We start from the raw sequence: 24,012 nt of genomic DNA, 5'->3' as shown, positions 1-24,012 counted from the left end.
GAACATAACTCTAACGATGAAGCCTTAAGAGAGGAAAAGGAGTTAGTCGTGAAAATATCCGGAGGAAGGACATGTCCTAGATAAGAGAAGTAATGTAGGCAGGAAGGAGTTCACATCTCTCCAGTGATGCCCACTAAAGATGCTAAGTTTGCCTGAAGGAAGAGGCTGGAGTTAATGCAGAGACTCTGCCTTCCAGACACCTTCTGTATCTCCTTTTGGCCTCAGATGGCAAAGGTCACCTGGCTTCAGAAAGTACTACACAAGCGCCTGGGTGCCAGGGCTCTCTCTTCAGTCCTAGCAGTTACAACTCAGCACTAAGTGAATGTCCCCACCTTCCATATGTAATGGTGCTAAGGCCTCTTGAGGGACAGTGCCCATCCTACCATCTTTAAGGAAAAGAGGGATATGGGCAGATATGGAAACTGAATCTCACAGGAGCAGCCACAGATATTATTTCTCGAGCATTTACTGTGGGCCAGGGACTGCTTTAATTTTCACATCACTCAGTCATCTGATCTCTACAGTAATACATTTTTATTGTGACTTTGTCAATTAACTACCTGATGTTGTGACCGGCTGAGATCTTACACCCAGTAAGAAACAGATCTATGTCAACCTGATCATAAAATCCTCATTCTTTCTATACTTCAGGTTGTCTATTGTTTCTGCTTCTCAACTCATTCTCAGCAATGCTCCCACAGACATAGGTTTCAGTCCTATTGGGGAGGTAATGCCTATCTCTAAGGCATTGCATTCCCTGTAGAACAGCCCATATGTGACCACCAAATATCTAGAACTCACCATCCAGGACTAGGATCACAGATTAGCCAAGTAACATCCTCATAGTGGATATTCCACTCACCCCCTGACCAGAGAAAATCATTGGGGGCATCTGACTCTGTCCTAGCTTATATATCTATATCCAAGCTTTGGTATGGGACCACTCTACTGCTAAACTTGTCCCTAGGGGCAAACGATACCCCTAGCCCTCATGCACTTGCCATTGATACCGATACATTGATTATTAGCACAGCCATCTAAGTGCCTTTTAATTTTGCTGCACATTTATTTGAACTACAGTCTGAGTCACCTGGGATGTGTTACGAAGATTAAATTGAGGATTCCAGTGACTCACTTATAAATGTTTCCAGGGAATGGCAAGAAATTGGAGGGCTATTTCCCACCAAAGAACAGAGTCCTGGCATCCTGCCCAGAAGATATATCCCAACTGCTGACTCTGTGAGTGGGCTAAACAGTAGATCTTCCTGGGGATGGGCATTAAATAAGAAGGCTCTTCTTCTCTGAGGATTAATACAGTCTGGACAAAGAAACGGGGATGGGTATGTAACAACAGTGAAAGGTTGTTTGGAGCATACATGCTTTGGATTTTTATTATTTGGAGAGTTTCTACACAGTTTGGCATTTAGTTCTTATATTAAAATATGTCCCTGCCCCTCGAGACATTACAGATGTGGCTGCTGTGTCATGTGTGTGTCAACAGGTGGCAGAGAGGAGAGACGCTATGTCTAATCACGGTGTTCTGACCTAAGAGCATCTGAATGATTAGCAGCCTAACACTCCCTGAAAAAAAAAAGTGTACCAGAGAAGACCACAAGGGTGGAGAACAAGCAGAGACTAGAAGAACCCCACCTGGGACTGCAGGACTGGGAAGGAGTGAACCCAAGACTGGTGCCATGGGGCCGGGATATGGAGCTAGCCTAAAATGACACCAGTCCAGTGCCATGCAGTCCTGAGGGCAAGACCATGCCCAGAATGACCCCTGACTATTGCTATAATGATCTAGCAGGCCATAGCATTCAGGTTGCCTGGTTCAGAGACCCTGGTTGCCACTAAGAGGAGAAAGTAAGTGGTGGAGAAATGGAAGAGAAAGAGAAGCAGAGGATGTGGGCACAATGAAGAGAGGCTGAACTGGAGATTCCAGAGTAGTGAGGGACAGCCTGTTGTGAGTAGCTGGTGAGGCTGCCAGGGACCTAATGTGGGGTCCTGGCCTGTGTTGCCATTGAGGGGACACATATGCAGCAGCAGGGGTCTAATACCACCAAAGGTGAGGCAGAAGTCTGGTGTCTGGGCTGCCACTCAGGGATGGGTTGATGTCTGAGGGTTGTGCAGAACTGGCCCCACCCCTCATCTGGCCATCATGAAAGGCCTGGCCTGGAGGCCTAAGAGCAGGAGAGATGACCTCTATCCAGGATCAGTACTCAGAAGAGTGGACCCCTGCACATAGTGGGAGTTGTGGGTGAGCCAGCCCCAACACCAGAGGGTATGAGCATGGAAAAACTGGCCCTACCACTCATCTTTCATGTAGTGGCATGGATGAAAGAGAGATACTCTCCTCCCCCCACCCCCTTACCACCTGTGACAGATGGGAGACTTGAACCTGGGGTTCTGAGAGCAGGAAAGCCCTGCCCCTCACCTGCTGCCACACTTAGTAAAGTAGGCCCTGTACTTCCTCATCCGGGCAGCACAGTAGATTTGACCCTGATGGCAGGGGTGCAGGTGAGCTGGTCCCAAGAGTGTGAGCATGGAAGAGTTGGCTCTGTCACTTGTCTGCCCTGCAGCAGTATGGACAAGTGAGAAATGCCTCCCTTCCTCTTGCTCCTTGGCACCTACAGCAAGCAGGAGAGCTGGCCCTGGGGGTATAAGAGCAGGAGAGGAGCCCTGTCCCTTGTCTAATATGCAGTGGCACAGATGATAAACACACTTCTCCCTTGCCACCCATGGCAGGGGGCAGAGCTGGCTCTGGGGTCATGAGAGTGGGAGAACTGGCCCTGTTCATCACCAACTGCAACATTAAAGAGAGCAGACCCAGCACCCAGCACAAGCAGCAGAATAGAGCTGGCCCTGATTGCAGGGGTTGTGGTGAGTGATTCCCAAGGGTGGGAGAGCAGGAGTGCTCCAATGCTGACCAGGCCCAGATCCAGGGCTTTGAATTGGCCCACCCCAACATCTACCCCATCAATGAACTGCTGGAGTACATGAAAGGGCCAGCCCTACAAATCTAAAAACTACAGGTTCTCCATGACACAGGTCAACAGCAGGATATCTGAGAGGAGACCCAGTAAGGTTCCAGTATTGATAGTGTATCAGAAGCCAGAGGCCTCCAACCAGACCAGTTTGCAAGCAAAGTGTGGACAAAAAGGGTATACTGCAAGACACACTGTGACACACTACAGCGTCTACAAGACTTTTTTCTCCTGTTAATGAGAGGTTCCAAGGGTGAAGGATGGATACAGGGGGAATGAGTGAGATTTGAATGTTACAATGTGAAATTCACAAAGAACTAATAGAAGTTTTAAAACAAAACAAAAATTATGTTGGCCTTCTCTACAAGGCAATAATCAACTGTGTTCACCCACGTCTGTCCGTATTTAGTCTCTGCACGTGCTCATCAACTTAATACAAGTTACAGACATCTTGTTTACTTTTTTCCATCTGACTCCTTTCAAGTCATTTCTTTCCTGCCAGACTCTGGTGGGAGTCTGAGCATAAGAGCTGTGGCATGGTGGATCATAACACTATTCTTGAGTGTCTCACCTTTTTTGGACCTCTACCTTTCAAACAGAGCAACCATGGGCTTTGTGGTCACCAGAGCCCCGCTAGTCAGGGTTCTCTGTAGACTGCATTTTTTTTCTTGACTTTGAATCAATGTGTATGTCGGCATGCCAGTTTCTCTAAACCTGGCCCATGGGAGACTCAGTCCCTGTGACCAGGATCAACCATAAAGTCCACCTAAATGATAATTCTCAAATGCAAAGTTCTTTCTCATCAATACAATCCTAGAACCAAAAGGCCCCTTTAGAGATGTAGGTTACAATCCCTCAATGTATATCAGAAGAAAGTTGTCATTTCTTCTGATAGAAATCAGAAGAAAGAAGATTTGCAAAATGCCTTGGTAAATGAGTGGTAGAATTCTACATAATCCCACACAGGGTTGCTGGCCAGTAACTGTTGATCGATAAGTAGAAAGCCAGAACCCAAGCTTGGCTGTTCCGACTACTGTCTCAGCATACACTGTCTGTAATTCTAGGCAACAGTAGATAGTCCCAGCCCTGGTGTGACAACTCCAAGAGCCTGCCCTAATTAATTTTCATTTAGTTTCGAGAAGAGAAGGATTTAGAGATGGTCAGTAACAAAGGTATGAGCAGAAGTAGAAACTCAGACCTCACCAGGCAATTTTCCTGAGCATTGTTACTCACCTTAACCCTAGTTTCTGCAGTTTGGCAAAGGAAAGGCTAGAGAAAGAGAATATTCTAGATAGTTGACTATGATTCTTGTACCAAGCATACAGAGGTAGAATAGGAAGACCAAAAAGAATCAATGTGGTCATGACCCCATGATGCACAGCCAAAAGGTAGGATTTCCTGCATCTCATTGCGCCAAGCTAGTTCTCTCTGGGAAGTCAGTACTGCTACAGTCATTACATACCATGACGGAAATTTTAGGAATAAAGCCTATTGAAGTCAAAATTTGAGTCCCTATTTGCCTCTGCTCTGATCTCCCTCTGAAAGGCCATGTGGTCCCTAAGTTTTCAAGCTGGGGCTAAAGAGCTGCTTGCATTTCAACAGGAGACTCTTGATCACAGGGCTCCCTAAAGCTGCCTCTGACCCATCAATAATGAGCTTTCAGCTAGTGTGACTATCAGATTGTAAGTTTGTGCAAAGCAGGTGGCAAGGCCCTCCAGGTCCTTCTTGAAGACAATCATGCTGAGGTCCTCTCACCTAGGTATCCCACCCAACCCAGGGTAACTCACTGATAAGGGCTGTCACAATTTCCTCCATGTTCTCCAGGAAACTAGTGAGGTGCTGGGTGAAGGAGAGATGTGGGGAGGTAACCTGGGCTACCACGGCTGCAGCCTCAGCTCGAGTGGCCTCCGAGTGGCTGTCATCAGTCAAGATGTCGGCCAAGCACAGGATACCGTCCACCTGCAGATGGAGAGAAAGAACTTCCTAGTGTATCTTGAAAGGGAGAGTGCCACTTCCTGTGACAGTCATGAGACAGAACCAACTCCTCTTACCCTTCTGAGAAGAGCTCACACCCCTTATGGAGTCAGAGAAAATATGAGAAGAGTCCCTTCCCAAGTGACCCAAAGTTGCCTCTGCTTTGAGCCCAGGAAAGATAAGTGATCCTGCCCCCCAACCCGCTACCCCTGTAGGCTTCCTAGATAGGCAGCAAGCCAAGTGTCTAGGGGCTGACCTTGGCCAGGCATCACTGCAAACTGCAGTAGAAACAATGGTTATCTAGTGATCTTCTGACCTTGAGCCAGGCCAGGCTCCATCTTTTATGCTGTGTAACTTCACATCCCTGACACTATTCCCTCAGACACCAGCAGGGTGTCAAGAGGTCACCAGATGGTGAAAATAGTTGACAACTTATCCAGAAGACAAGTTCAAGAAGTGTGGGCTCCCTCCTCTCATCTTCATCTTTGACAGCATGTTGCTCTCACTGCCTCCCTTCACTGCTCTGGTCCTCCACTGGGTTTCCCATAGAAAGAGTACAGTGCTTCCATGGAAGCCTTGCTTTTTCTGCCCAATCGAACGGTACAAGTCTTGTAGAAAACATATGCCAGAAAAAGGCTCATTTCCAGGCCCTACCACAGCCAGACCTGCTCTTGGCATAGTAACGAGAGACACATCTAGAATACTTATAGTGTGCCAAGTTCTACACTTAGTAGAATGTAGTGTCATTGTATCCCTACATCAAACATTCCCACATCACAGAAGGGAAAACTTAGAAAAGATTATGCACCTGCCCTGGATTCTTAACTTTCAAACTCATGGATTTGGGACTGAATGGTATGCTCTTCCACACCTGGATTCTGAAAAGAACTTCCTCCTGAGGGGTCACACCTGAGCTAAAATCCCACCCTCCATCAGGACTCAGTGGGTGGGCTTTAGAGGAAGGAGGCAGGATCTTGCCACAAGTGTACCTGCTGCTCCTCCAGGAGCTAAGATGCTAGGAGGCTGAGGATCAGCACTGGAGGTGGGGTAGAGGCAAGGGATGAACAAGGAGATGCCCTGACTGATGGGCCCCATCCCCACTCTATCTGCTACTGACTTAAACCTCCTGTCTCTGCATCCCTACTTCTTGCCACTAGCTCTAGTGGCCCCCAGAGCTTGCCTTTCATTTGATTAATCACCTCCACCCCCAGCCCTGCACCTCCTCTTAAATGGCTCTTGGGATCTGAGAGGTCCATTAGCTGTGAAAGCCATTGGCAATTTCAGACTCAAAGAAGAAAAATGTGGAAACAAGAGCCCAGGGAACAGTCCACAGTAAAACCCACCTGGATGTGCTTAATAAAAGGAACAAACAGTAGTCAGCCAGCCCCGGGCAGGACTGGACTCAGGCCAGGTATTTTATTAATAGGCCCTTGGAGAGGTCTGTTTGAGCCCACAGGGCAGCTGCTGGCCTAGAAACAGGAAGCAGCTATATTGCCAACATAAGAAGCCTCTCAATTGACTGGCTCACCTCCCCTTTCCTCCTTTGAGCATCAATCAAGAGTGTTGCTAAGAATCTCCGAGGTCTCTAATGGGAAAATATCTCCATCGATCTGGTGCCCTCAAACTTGTCTTGACTGTAGTTACTGCTGCTACCCTGGTCTCTGACTCAGTTGAAACAGCAGTCAGACTCAAACAGGTATGCTGCCCTGATGCTCAGCAATTATGAGTTGGAGGTCCTATGACCCAGTAAAACACAGAGCCCAAATATGAGCCCCTCCTCCCGAGCCAGCATAAGTCTGTGGCCTGATAAGTACAGACCAAGTGCCAAGCCTTGTGCTTCACAAACGCTGACCCAGGAGAGAGTGTGAGAGAATGCCATACCCAAAGGTTGCTCCACTACCTCTGGAAGCTTCCCATGACTTAACACTCCCACAATCCAACTTGGGAAGGTGGCTCACTCTGGCTCCCATGCACAAGTACTTCTGCTATCTTCATCCTATTTTAATACCAAAAGGACATTGTTTCTCCAAGTGGGATTGTGGTTGCATCAAATTAACTGTGGATTACTTAAAAGAGAACCTCTGAGCTATCGGACCAGATTCATGGACAAGCCAGGAATCTGCTTGATAAAAGGTCCAACATTAGCAGAACACAATGGTGTGATTCTCTGACCCTATGTGTGCCTGAACTCCTGTTCTGCAAGCACAGGGACCACAGCTAGTTCATTTTGAGTTGCCTGATATCTGACATGCACTGGGCTTTCAGGAGATAGGGAATAAATGCCAGAAAGTAACATTTGGCCTAAAGCTTGAGGATACATTGTAGACTAATACAAGTAGAAGGATGGCATTGTATACAGGAGGAGGCTGGGAGTAGAGACTCAAAAGGGTCAGCACTGGAACAGAAGACTACTCAACATCAGTTCTAGAGACCCTTGACTCCAGGTGATGTGGACCCCAATGCCCTTGTGGCTTCTGCATTTCTGCATATCCTGTGGGGCCCTGGATATTCAAATGGTGAATTGCCCACTGTCTTGCTTCTTCTGGTATGTTGAGTGCGCTTCAGAATGCTTCTGATTGACTATTAATAATGAAATACATCATTCCTTTAGCATGAATCACATGACATATCACTTATTTTTGCATACAATACCTATATAGTATATGTATTCATATGTACTCATAGACTATATCATCTATGTAGGAAAATGGAATATAGAAATATGTCCTTATTTGTTTACATTTGAATTCATTAAATATATAAATGTGTAAGGGGTAAGATGGTTTACAAAGGATTCCAATAGTAAAATGGACACCTAGGGAAGATCTCTGTATGTTGAATATTCACAAATTCTAAATCTTAGAAATAGCGTTAAGCTATTCTTCTTCATCTCATCTCTCTGATCATCTACGACTGAAAAGGCCTCAACCCTAGGTTCTGTGTTATAGATGCCCTTGTTTTTATTAGATCTCTGTCTAATAAACTAAGCTATAAGGCTTTATAACAGACATAAATGGTGCTGTCATCTACAAGGAGACTTTCTTTCTCCCACAGACATCCCTGTGGTTATGAAACTCCTTCCTGTCACTGTGAGTGTCTGTGGCCCATTTGCTTTTGCAGCTGTATGTTATTCCGCTATGTACATCTATTGCAATTCATGCATGCATTCTCTGACAATGTCACTTGAGTGTCTCTTGTGGGTTTGTGATCCAGGACAGTGCTTTTAGAAACATTCTTCTAAATGTCTTCTGCCATGTATGTGCCAGTTTCCCTGGGAGTCTTAACATAGACATTTGAGGTATAACGCTTGCACATCTCTGCTAATACTGCTAATTCGCTTTGCCATGTGGTTGTAGTAAGTTACACTTACTGACATTATAGAAAGAAACTTAACATCATAACCTTCTCTAGTTTTATAATATGCCTCTAATTTTTAATAATTTCATGGTATGGCTGGAGAGATGGCTCAGGGGTTAAGAGCACTGACTGCTCTTCCAGAGGTCCTGAGTTCAATTCCCAGCAACCACATAATGGCTTACAACCATCTGTAATGGGATCTGATGCCCTCTTCTGGTGTGTCTGAAGACAGCTGCGATGTACTCACATAGATAAAATAAATAAATAATTCCTTTAAAAAATAATAGTTTGATAGTTTGGATGAGCAATGTCCCCAGTAGACACTTGGGTCTCTAGTTAGTGGTGCTGTTTGGAGTATTTATGGAACTTTCAGGAGATGTGGCCTTACTGGAGGAATTCCACCACTAGAGGAAGGCTTTGAGGGTTTATTGTCTCACCCACTTCCTTCTCTCTCTACTTCCTGTGTGCAGATAAAACGTGAGCAGCCAGCCTCCTGTCCTAGGCCCCTGCTGCTGTGCCTTCCCACAAGTATAGACTCTCCCTATAGAACTGGGAATAAAGATGGGACATAAAACTGCATTATAACTTGTGTGACTCCAGACCACAGAGCTTGTGTCCTGTCTGTTGTTTTGCTTTGCTCTAGGTGGTTTGCTAGGGCCTTGTGTTCGGTAAGCTTGGGGAGCTTGTTCATATGTCTTGCTTGTTTTTCCGTTTGGTGGCTTTTTGTAGGAGGCAAATTTCCCTGTTTCTGATGCTGCTGATTTCCCCCAGCCTCCCACACAAACCAGTCTCCACACACACCACCAGGTCCAAAGTTCCCATCCAGCCAGCTCACTACAATTCATCACAAAGGGTTTCCTATCACTAGGTTATGAGATTTTTAGCCCTCATGACAAATCCTAGAATATCCGAGGAGGCCAGACCTATTACTCTGAATCCTGCCTGCCTCTCACAACCTGAACAATTTTTTTACCCCTTTGAGCCTTTATCCTAAAATTTAGGGTCTTAATGCCAGTGTTGGTGGCTTTCATTTTTCTTATAAGATGGGTATTTGAAACATCAACTTGAATGGAATACTGTAATTATTCAATGAGAGACTGCAGGGGCAGTGCCTGTCACATGGTAAAACCATCATTCCATCCTCTGCCCACCTGTGGCTTAGCTCTCTCCTGATGCCTGGAGGATCCCTCCTCAATTCTATGTGGCCCAGAGACTCAGAGACTCCCTCCGAGGTCCCTTTCTGAAGTCTCCAAACATGAACCTCAGGCCTCTGGGTAATGTGTCAGTCAGCTTTCCTTCATGCGACAAAATTCTAGAGAAAATCACCTCACCGGGGAGGACGGGTTTGTCTGGGCTCCTGGTTTCGATGTTTCTATATCCATAAGGGACAGCCTCTTTGCTTCAAGCTTCTGGCAGTGCAGTGAATCATGGGAGCATGCTACAGAGGAGGCCTGCTCACCTTATGGCAGATAAAGAAAGAGTAAAAGCCAGGGTTCCAGTGTCTTGATGAAGGGCAATGCCAATGTCCAAGCTTCCTTCCATTAATCCTTACCTTCCACTGGTTCTACCAGCTCCCAGGAATACCACAGGCTAGCAAAAACAACAAACAAGCTGGTGTTGAGGGAGAGGTGGGGGAGATAATAAGCTCACAGACGACTTGTTCACTCTCATTTGCCCTTCCTCAATCCTTACTCCTGCTGCTGAGAATGCTCTCCATCTTGGCTTCCTCTCCCAGGACTCCAGCATAGTTCGTTTCCAAAGCTTGTGTCCTCCTCAGCTCGTAGCATCTCTCTACTTTCTCTCTTAGCCTCTTTCTCTTGACAGCTGTGTACCAGCTTCTGCTGCCACTCTCTGCATATTGGAAACCGGAGTCAAATCCACACGGCCTTGATGTCTCACTCCGGTGATACTCAGAGCTAAATCTTGCCCCTTTCCCCAAAGGATGTAGGTCTATATTTCCAAACCCCTACTGGATCATTTTATGTTTATTTCCAAAAATAATTAGCATGAATGGTCCATGAGCACCTCAAACCCAATTTGCTTAAAGCTGAAATGTCGTCCTCATTTCCCTCTCACCTCTTGTTTCAGACCCAGGTCAGGTCACTTCCCCAGACAGAGGGCATCTCTGTCCTTGAAGCATGTCATACCACTGTGATCTGATCACAGTCACAGCGCGCATCCTCGGTATGGTCTGTCTAGGTTACATGCACATTGCCCTCAGGGTAAACCCTGCACTGAATTCTCTCTAGGTCCTTGACACCTGGCAGAAGATTCAATAGCCAGACAATGAAGGAAACTAGCAGAGAATCAAGGTGATTACTCTGGCCACACAAGACAGCATGTTAACTCTGGTCCTTGTTTCTGATCTTCAGGCCCGTGCTTTCCTCTATGGAGCCTTTGAGAAAAAAAAAACAGGAGGAGCTGGAGAAATGGCCAGGTCAAAGGAGGTCATTCAGCTCAGCTCCTATGAAAGGGCAAGGAGCAGTCCTGTCTGAGGCCAGCTCCTTCAAACACTAGTCCAATTTCAGGACTGTCTCCAGCCCCTAATTGCCTGTTTCCCATCACTAGTCATAAAGTTGGTGCCAAGAGAGTCCTCTAATCAAAGCACTTATACTTTCCAAAGGAAATGGCTGGTGAAAGCACTTACAGATAATTAGCTCTCACATGGAGTGGGGTGGGCCTGGGCCTGGGCCTGGGCCTGGGCCAGGCTGGTGGATGCATATGTGGAGATGAGGTTGGTCTGCCTGGGTCCCAGACAACAGGGCTCATGGACCTGGAGTCTGGCACACAGAGGTTCTCACTGAGGGTAGAAGGAATGGGAAACTCGGGCAACTGGGGCACCCAAAGTGTAGGAAACAATGTCAGATTTATGAGTAACATTCTCCCATTGATTGCCCCCCCCAAAAAAGGTCAGAGGTGGTCATTATACAATATTGAAGGAACACAGGATGTAGATGAAGGGCCATCATACACTGCTGGTGCTAGTCAGCCATCTTGATTTTCTGTTGGAGCATTTGTTTTGCTTTTGCTTTGTGTTTAGTTTTCGGTGAATGTCAGAGGAGCGAGCTAGTGGCTTATAACAAAGAATTGTGTAAAAGTGATGAAAACTTGACCATGAGAAAAAAAGTACCAAGAGTTTTGAGTCTCTTTCCTCCCTCCTTTCCTCTTCCCCTCCTTCCCTCCCTCCCTCATGTGGGTCAGAAGCAGAAAGCAAAATATTAGGACAAAGTCATGCCTGAGGTCCAAGGCCCCGCTTATAAAATAATGTACTTATTTTAGACTTATGGCAGAGATGTCAACTCAATAAAAATCCACAGAAACTCAACAAGCCTCCAAAAGTTAACAGTATCCTCCCTAATCTAAGACAACACATCCAGGCTCCACTCCACCTCTCCTGTTACTTCAAACGCAAGGGGATAGACACAAACATCAAATCGCAATAGAACATGGAAGAGTGGATAGCAGGGGTTACGTGGCCCCTCTGAGGGAAAAGCCAATAAGGCAGAAGGAGGAAGGTCCACAGGCAAAGAAAGTAGAAAGAGATATCTTCAGTGGAGAGCAGTCATGGCTTGAATCACTCTGGAGCATAACTAGAAAATAATCTCCTTGTTAGCAGAGAATTTTTCTTAAAGCACATTTCAAATATATGTGTGGGAGTGGCTGTTCCTTCATCAGTATTACTAGCCCTGTGCTCTATAAAAATGCTAAGTTTTCAACAAACTTCCATGGAGGTCTGCCTGGGACCTGGGCTGTAGCCAAAGGGCTTAGGTAAGTGATTATCAGATAATAAGTGCCATCATCTGGGGAATATTAAAAATTATAATGCTGGTTGGGCATGGTGGCTCATGCCTTTAATCCCAGCACTTCGGAGGCAGAGGAAGGTGGACCTCTATGTTTGAGACCAGCCTGGTCTACAAAGTAAGTTCCAGAACAGCCAGGGCTACATAAGGAAACCTTATCTCAGTAAATGTATATACATATACATATACATCCATATATATATGGAAGATGGAATAGTGGATAGCATGGGTTATGTGGACTTACATGAAGAACTTTTAAAAACAAGGACAGTGTCAAACAAAAAAACAGGAGAATGCCCTCAGCATTCTGGAAAAAGCAAGGATTTCTCAAATAGACAGAAGCAGCACTCACTAAAAAAGGAAGATCAGTAAACAGGACCTTAACAAAATCAAGAATTTCTATTTATCAAATGACAACATTAAGAGAATGATAAAGCAAACCGCAAGCTGACAACATTTATTCTTGCTATCTCTATCTGAAAAGGGATTTGTGTCTAGGACGCGTTTTAGAATTTATAAATCAATAAGGCAAGACAAATGATCCAATGTTTTTAAATGAGAAAACATCTCAGACTGACGTTTCAACAAAAAAAACCAAGACAACCAAATGGACAAGGATGTGAAACAGAGCTCTGAGTCGTTACTCATCAGAGAAACAAACTTCAAAATCATAATGAAAGATGAATTTGTGCCTAAGAAAGTCAGAGGCAGGGAACTGCCTCATAAATCTACAAGCATCTCCGTCTGTGCTTCTGAACTGATGTAAGACGAGGCTCCAGCACAGCTCTGGGAAATTGAACACACTCATCATCTCCACGGTCTCTCTGTCCCCCTGTCGTCTCCCTTCCCCTGTGAGCCTCCTCTTTCCCTCACAGCCCTTCCTTCTCTGTGGGGTATCAACAGGTCCACCGCCACTTGCTCTACACTGTCAGTAGCAGAATGCTGAAGGAAGGGCATCCTTCTGGTTCAGTTCCATCCCAATCTGCAATGATGCTCACAGATGCTCAGTCTCCCATTTCCTTTCGCTGACAGAAGTCCTGTGTCTCCCACTCCCCTCCTAATGGCACTTCTCCATTCAAAAGTCAAAGGATGGTCCAGCACTGGCAGCCAAAAGCACCACCTCTACCCCTAGTCAATTCCCCTTTGTTATGTCGCCTAAGGTCCAGCTTCTCTTCACTACAGCACCAGCATCATGTTCACACGCAGTTTTCTATCTTTCGGAGTCTTGTGGGTTCTAAGGAGGAAGTGCACACTAAGTAACATTTTATCTACAGAAGACAAGGGAGTCTTCTCACCCTTGGTCACCACCACACAGAGAAGGAAGGGAGCTTTCCAAAGCAGGGTACAGGGTCAAAAGGCTGCAAGTTCTGCTTCAATGACTTCTCTGGACGCAGCCCCACACACACCCAAGGAGCGGGTGCCAGAATTCCCAGCTGAGAGAGCTCAACACTTTCTTGTTTTCCTACATCACATTGTGTCTTACAAAACTCATGCATACTCCACATGCTACCAGAAAACTTACTAAATGGTATTGGGAAACATCCTTCTGGTCCTTTAGAGAACCAGTAGCCAAGAGAGAACAGGTGCCACTGCTAATGCCAGCATGGCAGCCTCTACCCAGGAAGCATCCCCAGCCTTAGCTGCTTGCTCTTTATCTCATCTGCCTCACACTGACTATGCATCCCAGACCACTAGCTTCCTCTGTCTGTTTGGAGATGCAATGACTTGAGTGTGGGGTTTGAGGAGGGAGGGAGAGAGGAGAATCTGGCACAAGCCATGAGGCCCTAAGTGCAATGGGACTTAGCTCAGATCCCACAGAAACACATTCGACTATTTTAGTCATTCTTTCCTCACCGAAGGACCCATCCCATTCCTCCATCTGCTGCCTTTACTTCACACAAGCTCCTGAAACTGCTGGCAGAGGCTTTGCAAGGAAGGCCGTCTATACCTCACCTCAGCCCTATGGCTGGTGGTAGGAACTCTGTGTGTGTGTGTGTGTGTGTGTGTGTGTGTGTGTGTGTGTGTGTGTGCGTGCAAGAAAATGCAAGCCATTTCCTTGACAAACCAAAGTAGCTATCAAGAGAGTGTCCCTTGGTGGGGAAGCCCACGCAGAGCTCTGAGTAAGAGTGCCAAAGAGGCAAGAGAGCTGTTGGGCAGGAGGTCAGAGCTGACTCTGAACAAGCCAAGGTGAGAAGAAAAACATAAACAAACAAAAAAACAAAAAACAAAAAACAAAAAAACCTTCCACTAAGATGGTCCAGCAGGGGTAGAGGCCCACATAGGGATACACCATACAAGGGGCCACAGGCGATTCTACTAAAAGCATGCAGATAATCAGCACTCCAATTTTACCCCAAAAGAGCAAGGAGGGCTGCAAGGTTACATGGGTAGCTGGACAGCATCTCCAGCCCTGCATTCTGAAGGGCAGTGAGTGGCAGGGAGCATGCTCAGTCATGACCTGGGAGACAGGAGGGCTTTCTGTGCCCGACAAACATAGTACAGAGCCAGAGGCCAAGCCTGATGACCTGAGCCCACATGATGGAAGAAAAGAGAGGACTCACTCTTCCAAGCTGTCCTTTGACCTCCACCTGCCAACCATGGCACATGCACAGGGCCACTCTGTTATACATAATTGACTGATTAATTAATTAATTAATTAAAAGATGCATAACTGATCTTCGGGGGAAGCCTTAGTGGTAGGGGTTAGGGGCATAAAAGATTACAAGATAGTTCTGCATCTTTCGCCTAGAGGATTATATCCCAATAAGAAATTTTGGTTGCCTTAAATTTTAACCACTTCCCCCCTCGTGCATTGCAGGATATATCTTCTGAGACTAACTGATGATTCCTGGGCCCAGAGCCCAGTAGCCACGGCAGTTCCAGGAAAATGCTGCCCGGGAGGCCTGACAGGGCTGCCAGTGGAGCTCTTGTCCGCCAGGGGCCGCTGTTGCACAGCACATGGTGTCCCACGGAGCCCCAGTGTGACTCACTTAGGTATCCAGACTGCCAGGCAGCTTCAACCCTTCAGATTCAGGTTGGAGCTGATTGGCAGGGAAACTGCAGTTCCCAGCTAGCACTCTGGTCAGTACTGGCCCACCAGGTCAGTGAAATCCTAGTAAAAGCAAGAGGGAAGTATGCGGGATGGGGTGGGGGGTTGGATTCCACCTTTTCAAGCCTTAATCCTCTCTGCTCCTCCCTAGGGAGACAGACTGGAAGTTAAGGGAAAGGATTGAGCCACACTCCAGAGAACTCTCCTCTGCCCTGCTGCAGTCAGAGCAACCCAGCTAGCTGACTGTGGCCCTGAGATGCTCCGTTCCCAGGGCAGCTGAAGTCATTGTCAGGTATGGGGGTGGGGGTGGAAGCAGCACTTGAGTCCCAGATTGGAGAGGGCAGCATCTGGGGGCGTCTGTTTACAGAGCACCCTGTCTCTTAATCAAGAGCTCTTAATACAGAGCTACAGGGTCTGTGGGTCAAATCAAAGATCTGACATCCACAACCCCTCTCCCTACACAGCCTCACTTAACTATCAGGACTGGATCTGGCAAAGTAAGTCACTGGCTGCCTCATGCTGGGGCTACACACTGTGGCCACTATTGCCGCTTTTGAATCATGGAGGGGAGAAGGGATCTATGCGAACAGGAGGGTAAAAGCACAGGGATTCCAGTTTGGCCCTATGCTTCCCAGTGTCTACCCTTATCAGCCTCAACTTGAACTTCTGTAAATCAGAATGGAGGTGATAACCACTCCCTGCTTTACTTGAATAACAACTGTGAGATTCAAAAGGGCAAAAGGATGAGAGAAACTGTTTAATTTCTTTTAAATGTACTCAGGACCACCAAGCGGAGCACAGTGGAGAGAGACTCCTTAGTAAGCAGGCAATGGAGCCCTGGCCACCGCTACCACCAACAAGCCCACTTCCTCTTGCCCAGGGTCTTTGCCTAGACCTCCCTGTCTCTACTTTTCATACACCCCAGAGCATAAAAGGAGAGCTGCTGCATGAGGTAAGCAGCAGATTCCCTTCCCCCATTTACCCATACCTCAGAGACTTTCTCCTTGTACTTGAAATTGAGTGCTTCTATCCTCCCCTGATCATCTTAATTTCTTTATCGATTTTCATTAAACTCTCCCTTTGGCTCCAGGACAAAGTAAACTAACTTCTTATTTCTCACAGAAAAGGGGGGTGATGGGGAAGAAACAAAAGAATGTTCTTCAGGAAGTGAGACTTTCTCTTGTCTAAGGCTAAAGGGAAATTTCTAGAACTGTCTTGAGAGCTGGCTAAAGTTGGCTGAGCACTGGGCTTGGAAAGTTCCTAGCCTCTTAGGGTCTTAGACCTGTACCTTCTGTTCTGCAGGTACCCAGCTCCTCACCATGTGCTCAGCACTAGTCCTGATCTTTGGTCCCATTCTTTGAGCCAGCAGTACCTGGCCTCTACTTTAGTCACACCTGGAACTCTCCTATGGCCATTGCCAAATCCTTGGCACCCAGTCTCTTTGAGGGACAATGCAGGGTCTCCCTAGATCACCCTGTAGGACAAACAAGCTGGACATAGGCAGCAATTGTCCCATGCAGATTACAACTGGAGTCTCAATGTATTGTTACCCTCTGAAACAGGAGGTACTACTTCGTGGTACAGAAGACAACACCAAAGGTCAGAGGGACATAACTAGCTCCTTGGGACTCTTTCTTCCTCAGCAAACCATGCAGTTCTTGGCAATGCCAGTCTGTGGTGTCAGGAAAGCACCTCTGACCTGTCAACCTTAATAGAGTTGGGAGCATCTGCTCTCACTCCATTCTGGGATCTGAGTCAGCATGCTCCAGTCATCTCCCAAATGTGGTCCTGAGAACACTACCATCAATCTGGGCTCCCCTGACTCACCGAGCAAAGAGCTCCTTAGAAACACAAAGCCCCACAGATCAATGGTCAGCCACGAGGTTCTTTGCATCTCCTTAGACTGATTTCCCTTGCATCTCTATACACCCACTGGGACCAGGTCTCCACTGGCTTTTGGTTCTCTTTCACCAGGAATTCTGAAAGAAGGGAGCCTCCTTAAGGTCACAAGCCAACGTCCACTCTATTTGTCTTCTATCTGTACTATCTGTACACTTGGCCTTTGGAGCAAGCTGCTTACCTTCTACCCTGTGCCTAGCACAGGACCAGTTAGCAAGACATATCTATCTGCCAAGGACTAGGAAAAGCACGGCTGACTTCTAGAAGTGTACTGATCCTGGTACCAAAACAGTGTGGAGCCTGTGTCTAAAGTAAACTAGATCTCTACAGGGAAGACCCCTTAGGCCTTTCTAGAGAGACCTTCCCTTACCAACACCTTGAACCTAACCTCCAAGGAAACCATTCCTTTGTAGTCCTCATTTCAGAAGGGCTACACTACTTCCTCCTATAGACAGCAACCTCCCAGAGTCCAGTCTCTCCCAAAGCCCTTACCATGAATACTGCCCTGCCCACAATCATGAAAACTGAGATTCAGCCCCACTGTGCACTAAGTGACATGCATACAATAGTCCCATGAGATTTCAGTGTTTTTAAATCAGGAAAGTGTCCAAGAGGCTCAAGAAGTTATCCCAAGTAACTTGCAAGTTCTCCAAATTTAACAAGCATGGAGAATCAAGTTTAGATGAAGGAGAGCCTGCCTCTCAACATCTGCAGGGCTCAGCTGCAATGGAGAGATGGCTTCCCAACACACACATGATGAGTCTGGAGAATGAGTGTTGGACAGTATGAAGGGCCAAGTGAGTGGATCTGAAGTGGGAGACTGACAGCCAGAAGGAAGGAACGCAGTGAGTGACTTAAAGTGGGTGTCTGAAGGAGACTAGGACTTTATCAACCCCTAGCAATCTGACTTGGAGGAGAGGAATGCCCACCGTTTCTTTTCCTTTTGGGGTGGGGGTCAGCAGACCTGGGTTAAGTCACAGGGACTTTCTTAGTGTTCTCAGAGTATTCATGAAGTAGGCAAGGCAGGGATGCTAAGCAGCTTTGGAACCAAGGCTTAAATCCTGCCTCTAACACTTGCTAATGAAGTGATTTTTGACAAGTCACAAAAACTGGCTACGATTCTGGCTCCTCATCTAGAAGAAGAAGGTGTTTACAGTGCTCGGCCCATAAGCCACTGGTGTGATATTGAAGGCATGTGTGCACTGGAATAGCCCAGGCTCCAGCACACACGGAGTCTCATTGACTAGTATCCTTTTTTCTCATCTTCAGAAAGCAACGTATGATATTCAGCCAACCCAGCCTTGGAAAAGATGAGCTAAAGAATCTTCGCTTCTTTGAGCAGCGTCAGATGGGGGCAATGAACTACCTCCAGCCACTGCAGCTGCAGCATTCAGCTGTGAGCATGAAAGTGTTGCTATGTTTCTTCCTTGGTTTCCTCCTGCTGCCTCCAAAGCTCACTAAAGCCAAGCATCTGACTGCCTTGAGGGTCTGGTTATCTCCATCCCCTTACTGACTCCTTTATGCTCCCTACCACGCCAGAATGAAAGAGGATGAGAAGCAAACCTCATCTGGCCATTTAGTCACTATTCAGGAAAGATTTACAGGAGCCAGGGTGATGGTGGATTATGCATCACATTAGCTCAGCCATTCCCTTCATTGAATTTGTCTGTCTCATCCATGCAAGCACATGCACACACAACACATTATACATCCACATTCAGACAGGTCACTGGGAAGGAGAGACATGATATCTGGTTTAGTCTTGGGATCTAGGATTTGATTTGAATTCTCCCACAACCTTAGCTGTAAGTCCTTAAGCCAGTAGCTTCTCTTCTCCAAGCCCATTTGTTCTTTGAGTAGCAGAACCTAGGCACGGACACCATTAACCTCAACCTATTACCTCCAATCTAAGGCTCTCAACATATCACTATGTGCAAAGCTTCTAACCAAGTGGAAAGAAAGCATTCTGCTATCTTGCTGTGTGGCCTTACACAAAAGCCTTCCCCATTCAGAGACACACCCTTGAGCTGTAAAAGCTGCCAACTCACTATTCATCCTCCACCTCAACCAAGAGCCCTTCCTACTCCTCTGCCTACTCCTGGGAATGCATTTGGAAAGAGGCAGGGTGGGAAAGCAGGTGACTGGTTGCCTATGAGTCCAGACCTTAGCAAAGAAACTAGAGGAAGATCAGAGCCAGCTGGGTAGATGGGCTCAGGCTATGGGACACAAGTAGGAAGGGAAGAAAGCTGTTCTTCCTCCAAACAGATTCTCAAGAACAGATATAGAACACTCCGAATCCCACAGTCACCACAGCTATCCTGAGACACACTGGGCTTTAAGCTACAAGAATATTCAAATTAGGTTGGAAAACCCTCAAATATCAGTTTAGGCTCTCCTGCCCTCTAGGCTAGTATCCCTCAGACCCATCTGCTGGCCCAGTCTCACAGCCTGGGCAGGGGTTAAGAGTAGTTGGTGTTGGGTATATTGCCCCAGATTGGGCTATTACAGAAGCACCTATGCCCTCCAGAGCATCAAACTCTTTCTTTGACCCACACTTCCTGTGATAGACTGGTCCAGCAAGCCCTTGGGTTGGTTCTAGTTCTCCTACCCAAGCTGTCAGTCCTTCATGGAATGGAGACCAATGGCAGCACTACCTTGTGAATCCAGAGCAAAAGTTGGTACCCTCATCTGGCTTACGTAGACACCTGTGATAGTCTCGATTGTCAACTTGATTGGATAGGCTGACATTTAGGAAGTTAGTAAAGCATAGGTCTGGGTGTGTCTGTTACGTGGAATTGGTGGGGAAGACCTCAGTGTGGGTAGTGCCAACCCATGGGACAAGACTCAGAGGGAATCAAAGCAAAAGCCAAAAGGTCACTTTCTGTGTGTCTGTCTGTTTCTATCTCTGTCTCTGTCTCTCTATCCTTCTCTATCTCTATGTCTCTCTTTCTTTCCATCTTTACCATAACATAGTGAATAATAAAGTAACCAAGCTTATCCATATATCCTCTATCACTGTGAACAGCTATGATGTATCACCTTAGCACAAACCCAGTGTAATGGATCCCATCTATCTTGGACTCAACTATGAACAAAGTTAAGCCCTTTTCCCTTAAGCTGAAGCTCTCAGGTATTTTGACACAAAAATGGAAAACTGACCAGTGATGGACCCAGTGGCATCTTGTGCTTGCCACTTTCATCCACCAATGACCTGGATCCACTTCCTCTGGCATTCTCCTATGAAATGACCAACCATTCCAAGCTTTCAAACCATTCTCTACCAGCTTTCCTACAGGGCCTTGTTTGTCTCACATACTGGGCTCTCTTGGTCAGTCACCCCACCTAGAAAATGCTTAGTGTCCCCTTCTGTTGCCAGGTATTTGATCACACTGTGAACCATGCGATTGTGTTATTTACTAAGAAAAAAAAAATTTCCAGTTGTGGTGTGGCTCAACCCTTAGCACACACCTTTAATCCACAATGAAGGTAAAGCTAGTTTGTAGAGGAAAGAAGCACCAGTGTTTGAAAGTGATGTCTAATTGAGTGGCAAACAAAGTGGAATAGGATACACCCAACTCTCACAAGATGATAAAGGAGAGGGAGGCTACTTAAGAGAGCAGGGCAGGCAGAATAAAAAAGAAAGGAGAGAGGAGGTAGTTTTACAGGGATAGTTTTAGAGATAGATTGTAAAAAGAGAATAAAATAGACACAGGTGAAGACAGAAGGAGTCATAGAATAATAAGGAGCCAGAAGTTAGTCTGCCAGAGTTATTCTGAAACCAAGCAGAGCAAAAAGTCAGAGGCAGAGAGAAGCCAGCTTCAATCAGTCAGCTTAGAGAGGACTTTTAATCAACTAGCCAGAGACCAGAAAGACCAAGAAAGGGTGAGCTTATTCAGCAGCAAGTCTCAGAGGTTGAAAACATTCCAGGCCTAGATTAAATTATGTGAAGGCTAGAAGCTTCCAGGACTAGGCCTGGATTAGCAATCAGAGGCAATAAGCTTCCAAAATGACAATTACATCCTGATATTCCAAGTTAAACCCTGGAGCCACATTCTACTTCAGACTTCACAGTCAACATCCCTAATGGTCCATTCTGAAAAGTGCCTGGTAGAAGCACATTAGGATAGACTTGCTATATATAATAAGAGGACCAGATAGCTACACCAGGCTCCTAAACCAGCTGGCTCAGAGACTTTGGCCCACAAGTCAGCTGTCTTTACCTTCTCCAGCTGATGGACACCTTCTTCTACACAGCAGATAGAGGCGAGTGTGCGGAGCGCCTGGGGATACAAGCACCGGAAGCTGTCCTGCCGGCAGACCTTGAAGAGGGCTACAACCCCACCTTCCTGTGGAAAAGAGAGAATGATCTTACCTCATGGTCTTCCCTAGATTGACTCAATAATAACAGCTCTCATTTGGCAGACATGTTATGGGTCACTCTTCTCACACATTTAAACAGTGACGTTCCCATCCCTGATTGTCCAAGTTGAAAGTATGGTTTGCAGGCCAGCCACAGATGTTTTGGTAGAGTTGAGAGTCAAGACCCTTTACATAAACCCTCAGAAGAGCCAGCCTGAAGTCACCAGAACAGGTCCAGTAAAGTGGTGAAAGCAGATAAAAGGGCAGAGCCTGGAATTCAGCACCCATGGTGCTTCGATCTATCAGCCATGATGAGTCTCCTTGCTCTTTCCCCTGTCATGGAAGGCAGGCAGAAAAGGAGTTTTATATTAAATCCATTATTCACCATACAATGGAAAATCAAGTCACTAAAGGCCATAGGGAAAGCAATTCCCCTGCATCCACTTCACCCTTACTCCTGCTTGTAGACAAAACAACTGTTTTCAAGACACTCCTATAGCTCTTGAGCATGAGTCTTTGTTTTTGGTTGGAACTGCTAACGGAACCTTTTTTTCTCTCTTCTTGTGGAGACCACCCAGTAGTATGCATCCCAGAAGGAATATGGGCATAAGAAAAAATCTGTAATCACACCATTCTCCCATGAACAGAGTGACAGCACCAATAGGTCATACAGAGGACATACCACAGTACTCACAGGCCAATGGCAACACTACCTTGTGAATCCAGAGCAAAAGTTGGCACCCTCATCTGGCTTTGACTCTTTTACTCTCTCTCCTTTTCTGAGGGCTAGAAATGTAGAGGTGGCACTGAGTGAGCAGGGGATCTAAGCCCTCAGACAGTCACTTTTAACTTGCCCATCACTCTTGAGTCTACCTATCCTGGCACCTGTTCGCAGAATTGAGCAAAATGTTATAGGAGTTCAGCAAAATACTATGCCCTGTCAGGTTTTTGATAATATACTTACCATGCATTCAGCTCTGTTTCATATTCTGGAGATATAGCCATAACTGCATGAAAGGATAATGATTGAGCAACCTCATGGGAATCAAGGGCCAGTATAGCCCAGCATGACTGCGCTGAAAAACCTTAGATCTTCCTCCTGTCCACTCCAAACAGAGGCTCAGGATCCCTACTTGCTCTAAGAGTTTTGCTTTTGACCACTAAGGGATCACAATGAAGGGGTCCAAATCAGGGAGGTGGCTATTTACTAATTCCTGATGTTTTGTAATCAGCTAAAACAGATTACAAGCGTTCCTATCCCAGCTTCCTTCTGGGGTGGTTGCTTTGATGGGGACAAGCTAAGAAAATGCACCCATAGATTCAAAATATAGTAATTTATTCCATGCCAGACACAGCCTTGATTCTAATCCATACTGAACTCGTGGTTTGGCAGGGAAGGGAGACAGTTCTAAAATCAGGAACAAAGATGAGAAGAGATGCAATGAAAAGAAGGCATGGGGCAGGGTTCTTGGAGCACAGAGCAGGAACCCCTGGATCTGGGAATGGTTTGTAGAATGATGAAACAGAACCCCTCTAATTTCAAATACAAGTTATTGTTATGGCAAAACTATGCCTAACATGAGAAAAGATGCCCACCCCTCTGATTCCTTGATCTGTAATCCTTTGTCCTGCTTTCTCATTTTCCAATAGGACAACTGTACATTTCACATAAGGACCCTGCTTAGACAGTCAATAAAGTACAATCAAGTTATAGAAACATAAAAATAACAGGAGTTTTAAGATGTTTGCCACTAGCCTCGCTCAAGATATCATACATATGAATAGATATTTATATTTTGGTGTTTCAACATTTAGTCATCTAAGTTGTATAGATATAATTTTATTAGATTTTTCAATTGATAATTAATATATAAATAGTTACATTGGGAGGAGACAATGAGGAAATAGTGTCAAAGCATCTATGGTCGGAGAATCTCATAGACCCAGGGGTGAACCAACTAATACTATTTTGCTGTATAGATACCATCTCTTAGACTGGCTTCTAAACTGTACCTTTCTACCCAGAGGCAGCTCGTGGTTTTCATCAGGGAAGTTTCTTTGTGTATTGGACAAAGAAACTCACAACATGTCAGAGTGCAAAGATTAGGTTTCTGTAGAGTGCTCAGCCTCAATTGGGATCTACCCTACCCTTTCCTCACGAATGGAGAGTCAACTGCACTCAGGGCCCACAGCAGCTATGGTTGTCTGCACAAGACCTATGCAAGGTCAAGCTAGTCAAGCTCCCACTCCTGACTGAGGAGCAAAGGCAATGGAGGATGGCTTCTGGGGGAGAGAGAGTCAGTTTTCCCTAATGGTATGGTTCCTGAGAGATACACACTCTTGTAGATGGCTCCATACTCAGAAGTATATGGGAGCACAAATTTTCAGAATTTGTAATTTTCAGAAACATTTAAAGAAAATAAAGGACTTGAAGTAGAGGGGGTTGTAGATGTTTTGGAAAAGCTAGGGGTTCAGAGTAGATATAATCAAAATAGTTGTGCTGCATTATGAAATTATCAAAAAATTAGTAAAATTATTGGGGTTTAGGAGGTTTGTTCTTTGTTTTTGTTTGTTGTGTTATGCTGTGGTT

The 24,012-nt window shown here is 46.0% G+C and overlaps 1 protein-coding gene and 1 non-coding gene across 5 annotated transcripts in view; one reads left to right on the top strand and one right to left on the bottom strand.

Moving 5' to 3' along the window:
• Insc (INSC spindle orientation adaptor protein) overlaps positions 1-24,012 on the bottom strand; it is a 79,565-nt gene that overhangs the window by 16,572 nt on the left and 38,981 nt on the right. For all 4 annotated transcript variants that reach the window (XM_031387973.1, XM_031387975.1, XM_031387972.1 and 1 more), the window contains 2 exons: positions 21,284-21,409; positions 4,772-4,943 (listed from right to left, as the gene is read on the bottom strand). In XM_031387973.1, coding sequence (XP_031243833.1) covers positions 4,772-4,943; positions 21,284-21,409 — 298 coding nt within the window. The remainder of the gene's footprint in view (positions 1-4,771; positions 4,944-21,283; positions 21,410-24,012) is intronic.
• LOC116104352 lies at positions 1,448-1,579 on the top strand. The gene has a single exon (XR_004123857.1). It is a non-coding gene; the product is annotated as a small nucleolar RNA SNORA17 (small nucleolar RNA).

Source organism: Mastomys coucha, unplaced genomic scaffold, assembly GCF_008632895.1.
Source record: "Mastomys coucha isolate ucsf_1 unplaced genomic scaffold, UCSF_Mcou_1 pScaffold21, whole genome shotgun sequence".
NCBI lineage: Eukaryota > Metazoa > Chordata > Mammalia > Rodentia > Muridae > Mastomys > Mastomys coucha.
The sequence above is the reverse complement of the archived record's forward strand: the minus strand, read 5'-3'. Positions and strand labels throughout refer to the sequence as shown.